The sequence below is a fragment of the Pelobates fuscus genome, chromosome 7 (genome assembly GCF_036172605.1).
Source record: "Pelobates fuscus isolate aPelFus1 chromosome 7, aPelFus1.pri, whole genome shotgun sequence".
NCBI lineage: Eukaryota > Metazoa > Chordata > Amphibia > Anura > Pelobatidae > Pelobates > Pelobates fuscus.
This window is the reverse complement of record NC_086323.1, coordinates 86,655,552-86,665,242: the sequence shown is the minus strand read 5'-3', so window position 1 is coordinate 86,665,242 and position 9,691 is coordinate 86,655,552. Positions and strand designations below refer to the sequence as shown.

The window sequence follows — 9,691 nt, the reverse complement described above, 5'->3', positions numbered from 1 at the left end:
CTTTACCTTCAGCTTCTTTAGCAAGGCAGTGGTCATCTTGGAGGTGTGTTTGCGGTCGTTATCATGTTGGAATACTGCCCTGCAGGCCCAGTCTCCGAAGGTAAAGGATCATGCTCATAGCATGTATCTGTTTGTCCGCACTAAAAATATTAATACATGAATATGCAAGTTAAGTGCATATTCATGCCATGTTTTTCTCCAAATGCATATACTGTTATTTTTTAACAAAAGTAAATAAAATGCTGCTTGCTATAATGTAATTCCACCACTGTAGCCACGCCACTCCACTTCACAAATTGTTTTCCTCAGTGGAAGGTACACAGTGCAGGTCAGCCAAAATAAAAAGATACCTGTAAGCCGAGCTGCAGAGTTAGCTTGACAGTCACACTACTCTTATTATTTCTATGGTATTTAAAAACGAACTAAATAGAAGTTAGCTGAAAGGGGACAGATAACAAAAGGGCAAAAGCTATAAGAGATTAGCTATGCGGCAGAGCCACGCCAGATCACTGGCTGAGCTGATTAGATACAATCAGGAAGATTCCTTGTTAATAGTGAAACTTCATTGTTGTATCATCTTATTAAAGTGGTGGTTTTTGGATACTGGGGGCAACACCAAGTCTCATTGAAACATAACTACTAACAGTTGTACTGGATATGATGCTTGAAGTGCCCCTTTATATTTTTAAATTTCTGAGGGACAATGCCAACAGACATATACACCCAATGGTGGCAAATGCCTTATGGAAATTATTTGAAAACACAAAAGCTGATGAGAATCTTTAATATATTTAAACAGTTATAAAGAAAATAAACTTTTATTATTACTATCATATACATCTCATAATAAATAACTTTCATATTACATTGAAATACAAAGCAACCAGGCCATAAGTTACCTTTTTTAGTGTAATACGGTGACTTATTTCTTAAAACTAATTATCCAATATGACCACAGCACAGTTTATTTTTATAAACACACTTCATAAATTAACTCAGCACTGACTAATTTGGTGCTGATAATTTGAGAAACATTCCCCTGTTCCACATGAAAATTGAGCTACAGCTTTGTATCACTTTTGTATGAGTGGCACTTCTAATAATTTTGCCTACAGTCCTGAATGACATGGAGGTTCATTTGGCTAAGCCTCACATGATGCTGTTATGGACATTTAAGAATTATGGAAAGCCAAGTATTACCGATTACAGGTACCCATATATCCTACATATTTGAAACGGTAAAGCTTTAATTTAGGAAGATTTAAGAAGAAGAATTCTATGATATTAACCAACAGTTAATTGCAAGATTTAACAATCAAGTAATATTTTTACTATCTTGCCATATTTTCCTATAATTCCTGTATTACTGATTGAGGATATTTTGTGGATATTAATTTAAAACCAATGAACAAACAACGTTTCTCGCCAAATAAAAGGAATAGTAATTTGACCCAATACCCACCAGATGTTGAATTCTGTTATCTATTGCAAGGGAAGACTAATTTAACATTTAACATTAAAAAATATTCAACAGCACTGTACAATGGGTAAACAAAGCATAGAAATTATTGCAGTATAACAAGTTTTACATATAGTAAAAAAGTTGATGAGGGCATTGGCAAATGCCTTGCAATCTTGATTTCCAATTAAAAAAATACAAGTTGTTAATTTATATAACTACTTAAAGGAAAATTGCCATCATCTTTGACTGAGCATTAAAAAAATCCATGTAATATAGCATGTATGTATTATTATTTAAGGAATACACAAATGTTTATCAATAACCCTTTAAACACTTAATTGATTCTAGCTCAGATGTCCCTCAGCGCTTGATCACTCTCCTCCTCATTCAACATTAGCTGATGAGTAGATCTAATGCCATGAGCATTAGGCTTTACCTATGCTTTCCTATGGCATTTTGCTTGACACTGGATGTGCTCATGCAAAGCATTAAGGCATCCAGCATTGTTTCTTGGAGTCAAACTCCATGAAACTGCAGGAAGCACCTCTAGTGGCTGTTTGGTAGAAAGCCACTAGAGGTAGTCTTAACCCTGCAATGTAAACATTGCAGTATCCATAAAACTGTATAGTTATATATTATATTGCATGGTTAAGGGAACTGGGACACTGCACCCAGACCACTTCAACAAGATGAAGGGGTCTGGGTGCCTATAGAGTCCCTTTAAAGAAGATAGACACTCTCACAGATCAAGGATAAGTCAGGATATGCATTGAAAAAAATATTTACTTCTAGGTCTTTTTTACAAACTAATACATGAGGATGCTATAAAACATTCCATCTTTAATTTTAACTAATAAAAAGATGATTTGTTTCTCTTTAATTGTCTGCTGTTATACATTCATCCCTGTCTTCTTCCTATAAGTGTCCTAGTAATGCAGTGATGATTAAAAGTAGCAATCCATGGACATCACGGTGCAGTGCAAATAAGGAAATATTTACATATTTATTTGAATAGATGAACATAATAACATACAATGTTTTAGACTTACACCTTAATCATGTTAATGCAGTTATGATGTTCATCATTACAGAGATAAACATGCAAATTGCACTGGAAGTAGAACTATGGCTGTATTTTGCCCAGAGGACATACATTAGGTCAACCTATCCATGCGCCATTCCCCCAGTATTAGTATCCATCTTTCTTCTCTCTTATTCGCCGCACAATGTATGATTGAACTTGGCAACCCAGTTTTCTTTTCATATTTCATACAAGCAGAAGTTGGAGTGGAGATTCCTAAAGAACCAGTCATTTATATTCTAGTCAGATATCATCATTTTAGTTTTTAGTAAACTTCCTGTGAAATAAGATACATTTAGAAATACAATCATTTCAGTTTATCCTAAACTTTGATCTACAGCGATTCATGTCTTGAGTGTCCTTTAAGCACCACTCTTATCCATTAAAACACAGAAAGAGTGAAAAAGATCATCTTTGGAGTGAAGTGGTACTGATGGTCAATGGTTCAAGCCATTAATTGTCATTTGTTTTATTTAGAATATAATTTGCATTTCCCCATTGAGGAAACCTTATCACAGTGTTCACTGTAACAAGTACTCTACAAGGTCCTTGGTGCATCCAGACTTCTTCAAAGTTTATAGATTCCAAAAAATGTTCTTGATTCTTCTGGGCTGATTAAGGTTACATCAGAAACATTTACATAAATAATATCTGAGCTACTCAGGTTAAATACAGCTCCAAGGAAACTGTGTCTTCCCCATTTGCCCTTGTTGGCACAGTAATGATATTCCACGTTTTCCATAAGTTTCAGTTCATTGAGGTACCGGATGGGTTTCTTGTACACAACATGGGACAGCTCCTTATCCAGACAGGTAGTGCCCCGAAAATAGACAGAGGAATAGATGAAGTGAAGACCAGTTTGGTTCACAACCAACCCTCTGTTTTTATACAGAATGCCAGCAGTGAATGCACGTCCAACAGTGTCCTCCCAAGCTAACGGCATACTTCTGCCTTCTTTTGCTGTGAAGTCAACAAAAATATACTTTTTTTTTATTTATCTACAATAACCATTTAAACAGAATCACACTGTTATCACTAACATATTTAAATAATTAGGATTGCGTAGACTTTTGTTCCAACAAACGTTTTTCAGAATCAGCTGGCAACTTATCTTTTTTTCTACTATCTTTAAATACTCTTACTTTCTTAAGGTTTTTAAAGCAGTGTGTTTTTCCACGTAATAAATTCATTAGTTTACTCATTGGGGATACTCTACAGTTTTAGTTTCTAAAATGTAATAATACCTGTTAACAATTATATATACAGATTTCCGATATGGACAAGAATGTCAAATCTGGGAGCAGATAATAAAAAGGAAAAATACTTTAACATATGGAACCCTTGGATAAACTATTGGTTATGAAAAGGAGAGGCAATATGATATATGAAATTATATATTTAGTTGTTTTATTATAATTGTAGCAGTTGAATTTGCAGTGGTTGAAATTTAATTAATTTAATTTACAGTAACTTAAGATACTAATTTAATCCTAAAATGTTTAGACCTAATCCTTTATATTATATGGAATCAGGAGAAGGGGGTGATTATTGGGGGGTACTCAAATAAGAATCAGAGGCATGTTGCTCTAAACCTCCCTATTTTTTAAGCTGTTGCACCTTTTACTATTCAGTAAAATCACTTCCATTCCCCGCTGCTTCCATTGTATTTTCATAAATAGACTAGAAAGAATTTATAATTAGAACTGATGCAATACTTTTATTTATTTTGTAATATGATTTGTGTTTTAATGAGCAATTACTGTGATTGAAATATGTTTGTATGAAATGCATATTATACGATTAAGAAATAACATAACTATGATACTACAAACTATTATGGAATATTTGAAATCAGATGTATCAGCTGTAACATGCTTCTTGAAAAGAAATTTTAAAAAAAATGTAAAAAAAGAAATAAAAAAAAAAGAATGTCAAATCAACTTGAACAGCTGGTAAAGTGCAAATTCTTCTGCAAGTGCAAAGTCTTCACAGGGCAAATTATATCACAAAAATAGTACCTATATTTTTTTGTATAAAATCAGCCAATTTTATCAGGGTAAATTTAAAGAATAATGAGCTGTATCTGTAAAGCTTCAAAACAATTACTGCCGTAACATTTTCTTTTACTCCACTAGTTTGTTTGGTGGGAAGTGTTAGTCATTAGTGATGTATGTTCCACCAACCAGCAATGGAATTGCTGATCACCATTTTTCGGGCTATCTGCATATACCTTACTTTCAATAATATTCACATATTAAGCAGGTTTATAAAAGGTTATGGCTTCCTTTTTAGTTTTGTATGTCAATTTAATGAGAAGTGAATAAGGTTGTTAAACTAGAGGTTAAACAGCAAGATATCTAAAATAACCAGATTTCGACAGCATATGTAAAGAAAGGATTGGAGAAAACAAAACCTCCAAAATAGACCTTTATAGAGGCTTCAAGAAGTTAAAAGTCATAAAAAAAAAAAACACAAAAGGAAACAGAAGCTCTTCTTGCTAGAAAAGGAATGGGTCCAAATAATTTCCAGCCAAGTGGTGAGGAAGGTTGATAGTTTCAGATTCTTGTCCATTAAATTTCTACCCTTTATACTATGAAGTGTGATGGGTGGTACCCATCAATATATCTCAACATTTATGGCGAAAATAAAAGCGGAAGTACATTACCTGCTATACAAATGAAGAAAAATGTAAATAAAAGAAAATTATGCTCTAAATATATATATAAATATATATATAAATAACCCACGTGTTAAATGTGCAGCCAGTCTGACATCTTTCTTCTCCGATTGATGATTTTCTAGTCCTGTATAAAAAGAATACCAGCAAATTTTAATAATTAATGTTGCATTTATTTAGGCCAACATTTTCTAACTTTGCAAACAAACTCTTTTAATATTCTTATAAATAGGGTATTCAGTGAGCTAATCGGTTTAGCCTTTGAAAATCCAGATTCTGTATGCTATTTAACTGATCGGTTAAAGGAAATATAAATGTAATATAATTTACAACATTGAACATCAATAGTATTTGTCCGTTGCAATTCAGAATTTGGCCATTTTCTTACATAGGTGCCTGTAGAATATATCACTATGGGTATACTTTACAGTTACCATAAGGTTTTATAGTAGTATATTATAGGTAATATAAAGTTATGTCATCATTATCTATTGTTTGCAATAAAAAGTACATTTCAGATAGATCTTCTGATGACGATGGAGGTAAGAATCTATTGCATGGTGATAGTGATTATTCGGTCGTAGTATTGGCCTAAAATCTTAAATTCATTTAAAATTCCCGACAGTTCACACATTAGTGAATAACCCTGTTTGCATTCATTGTACCTCAAAAGGACAATGCATAAACATGCTACACATTACTACTCTTCACATGCTTTTGCTTAAGTATGGAAACTTTAGAGGGATGTAGGGGAACAAAACTGGTGTGGACTGGCTGACAATAAAATTAATTAGGGTAAAGCTGGCTTTGCGCACTATAAAAATGCTCTTGCTGCTTCAGTCTCTCTAACACTGTGGCATGTTCCCTTTCTTCTACACTTACTGCATACACTTTTTCTCTGTCACACACTGTACAACAGAAGCTTCTGCCTCCTAGTAAGAAAGTTAGGACAGGTTAGGAGAGGAGTGGACCAGCGAGTGCTAGGGTACAGTCCTTAGAAAGCATAGAGCTAGGCAATCATTAAATGCATTTATGCCAAGCTCAGGGGACTGTCTGCACAGTATGCCTTTGGCTGGTGATCCTTCATGATTGGCAGGCAGCCTGATGTGCATTCATGCCAGGCTGGCCATCTAATTTTTCGTGAAGAGAGGCCACTTTATTGGGCATGTTTGTCGCTTTGGGCGGTTCTGGTTACGTGATTCACATCAGTGGCCTACCCTTTTACTCCACCCACCGAAATCCTGCTTCCCCGGATACTGATGTTAGGGGGTATGGATTTACTTGAAAGATGAAAGCGAGAGATTAGCATAGGGTATGTGTTTTATGATAGCTAAATCTTGTGAGTTTCCCTCCAGCACCACCTAGACCAAATATATGACGCTTGGGAGTTATAACTGTTTTAGTGTTTTCTGTCGATAAGATTCTGTAATTAGGCCCATCATAATTGTCAGCATCAGGCCCAATGGACTCTTAATCCAACCCTGGAGTTGGTCTATATATGCAGTAGCAACATCAACAGCAATTTTACAATAACAAGATAAGTTCATGGACAAAACTTACCCATTAGTTTTTCCACACTTGGCTCAACTTCCGAAAACTAAAAAAAAGAGAAAATACAAATAATTCATATAAATGAGATATATAATAAACTATTGTATATGTTGTAGATATTATTATTATCCATATGGCACAAAGTAATACCAATTTATGCATAACATAAGAAGTTGGAAGCTCTGAACTTCATAAGGCAAAAGCACTAGTATCATAAACTGCTAATTTAGTCAATACTACAAAAATCTGAACATATTTTAGTAAAGAATTTTGGTAGCAAAAAAAATTAAAAAGCAGAGGAGATTTTGGGGAACTAGATAAATATGTTTCATAACTAAAATTGCTACTCAAAAGTTTAATTCTACTTATGGTCACTCCTACCTTCTATATCTGCTAAAATAAGTAACACTGAGTTTGGTATTAATGGAGTTCAAACACAAGAACAGCATAAAGTTTAAGAAAATATTAGTAGACATTAGTACTATCAAACTGAAGACCAGTGTAGCATTAAACACAGTAGGTGTTAAAGGTGTACAAACCACTGAGGAACAATATAGATCACTTGCTGGATAACTAATGAATTCAGCACTGATTCCATTTACTAATAGTAAGTAAAGTTACGTGGTTTGAAAGAACTCATTGTGATTTACGAACTACAGTTGAATGTACACCACCAACAACTAAAATAATAAGGCATAACATTTCGGAATGTCCAGATTCCAAATGTAATGTTGTTTCCAAACTCCATGGTGCACTGGTCACCTGCTGAATAACTGGTATCACCAACTGGCTTACTTTATTGCGTGATATCTTCCAGTTGTCTTGTATGTGAAAACGTTTCTGAAACACGAAACACCTCTAGAAAATCACATTACTGAAATTACTTTGCATAAATGCAGTATATTGAGTATTAGCTCTGCCCACGCTACCTTTACGAAATTAAATACAAGGTGCCAGTGGCAAATTACGGACTTGCCTAATCAGATTTCTATCGCCACACCCGGAAAATAAAAATAAAAAACGTAAAATGTATGGAATTATTCTAACATCTTCAGTATATCAACAGCTCAATTGATTCTTGTTTCAGTGTAAAATACGTTACATGTTAAAAGAAACAAATCAATCAATTAAAAGGCACATTTGTTGAAATTATAGAGACATGTTATTTGTATAGTTGCAAAAGTTAACCCCTCCAAATCTAATTATATTGGTCCATTAGGTTTTATCCTTCAAAATGTGGGGTGCGGGCCGAAGGTAGCATAATATTACAAGCCAGTCATCTAGTGCACCATCAGTTGCCCCAGGGAAATGTTCTTTGAAGAAAGAATGTGAAGAAAATTAAATGTATAAGATGTTTCTTTAATGTATGTATTGGCCCACAAAATGGGGCTTCATATTGCATGTCGCATGTCAGATGTCAAATTATTAGTTTAGAGTTTCCCTAACAGTTATCAAAAAACACATGTAGTAGATGGCACAGCAAATGCTCTAAAGTTGTACCAGAATGAAAACCATTTGAGAACAACTAATCTAACAAAAGAAGAGTTATAAAGTATGTCCGTACGCCATTATAAATTACTGATGATTGATAGAATACCTACTCTGGCTTATACAGGTGAGTGATGTTAGCCAAGTATTTTATAAAGTATATATGCAGAAATTTAGTAATTTACCTTTTTACACACATGATAGAATAGTGCCCTCAAGAACATTGGGAAAAATATACAAAAATACTCAATTTTTGTGAGTATAGCATTCATTTCTTCCTATATCTGCTTGGTCTTTCTTACCTTACAGTTTATCTATAATTACACTTACACATGATGAAGCTAACGAAGGGGAGTCTGAATTCATTTATTCAGTATGAATTTCTCTCTGCTATAAACAGTCAAGCACCAAGCTACTCAACAATGCAATAAATTAAAAAGTGCAAAACTAAAATTGTTTAGACTCTAAAAACTTTTATAAGCATTATGGCGCATGCATTAACCCCATCAAACCCATATTTATGACAACTTACACATGAATGAACCAAAAAAGTAATATTAATCTAATGAGTGTCAAAGGAGTGCCTCTTGACACTTTGGGCTCAGCTGCACTTTTGGAAGGATAAAGATGAAAATGGGAATAGCCACCTCTATTAATGCTGCAAGTTTTCATTGGGAAGCAACAATAATAGCAGGGATCTCAAATACACATAAAAATGTGATCCTTAATAGTCACATAGTAATCTAGGTTGAAAAAAGACCCAACCTGTAAAATATTGTATATATTCATATGTATTAAAATAATATACTTCCTATTATACTATACCTCCTTTATCTGATCCAATTCTTTTTGAAGCTGAAAGAGTTTATAGGTGCCTAACCCAACTCCCGCAAGGGCAAGCAGGACCAGAAGAAATATGATCAGAAGACAGGTGCAAGTACCATCTTTACGCTTTTTTTTCCTAAAGTCCGGGAAAGGTGGTGGAGGTAGTGTGATCACATTTGAGTGGTTTGGAAATTGAGTTGTGGAATGTTGATTTGTCCAAAAAACCGGTGGCTGATGATTGACTTGATGCTGATGCATTGTGGATGTTGGAATACGCTGTATCCTTCTAGTTGTCTAGTTTCCTTGGTCAGAGTATTGCTGAGCTGCTAGAACACAAATGCAACATTCTTTACTGATGTTCTGTACTTAAGTTGTGACTATCTCACCCCCACCTTTTTATACATCCTGTGTGTTCCGGCCACTCTTTCTTCCTCTTACTAGCAGAACAAAATGTGTGTGCTTTCAGTTTTTGCTATTAGTATTATATAATTAATTATCAGCATACAGCATGCGCTACACATATTTATTAAAATATATTATACATTCAGATAAATAGAATAGATCAGAGAACCCTGGCAAATAAAACAAGAAATAGAAAATAAATTAC

General features: G+C 34.1%; 1 protein-coding gene across 1 annotated transcript; it reads right to left on the bottom strand.

Moving 5' to 3' along the window:
* Positions 1 to 3,111: 3,111 nt before the first annotated feature.
* On the bottom strand, positions 3,112 to 9,342 carry FASLG (Fas ligand). Its single transcript, XM_063428082.1, has 4 exons — positions 9,085 to 9,342; positions 6,781 to 6,817; positions 5,291 to 5,347; positions 3,112 to 3,503 (listed from the first exon to the last, which is right to left on the bottom strand). The coding sequence occupies exons 1-4, from the start codon at positions 9,340 to 9,342 to the stop codon at positions 3,112 to 3,114; spliced, it is 744 nt and encodes a 247-aa protein (XP_063284152.1).
* Positions 9,343 to 9,691: the final 349 nt, after the last annotated feature.

What these genes read in the sequence shown, in the direction of transcription:
- FASLG (XM_063428082.1), bottom strand. Translation starts at nt 9,342, where the DNA reads ATGCATCAGCATCAAGTCAATCATCAGCCACCGGTTTTTTGGACAAAT. An exon ending in AATTGGATCAGATAAAGGAG is followed by an intron (nt 6,818 to 9,084) that starts GTATAGTATAAT and finishes TCTTTTTTTTAG; the next exon opens with TTTTCGGAAGTTGAGCCAAG. An exon ending in AAGTGTGGAAAAACTAATGG is followed by an intron (nt 5,348 to 6,780) that starts GTAAGTTTTGTC and finishes CTTTTTATACAG; the next exon opens with GACTAGAAAATCATCAATCG.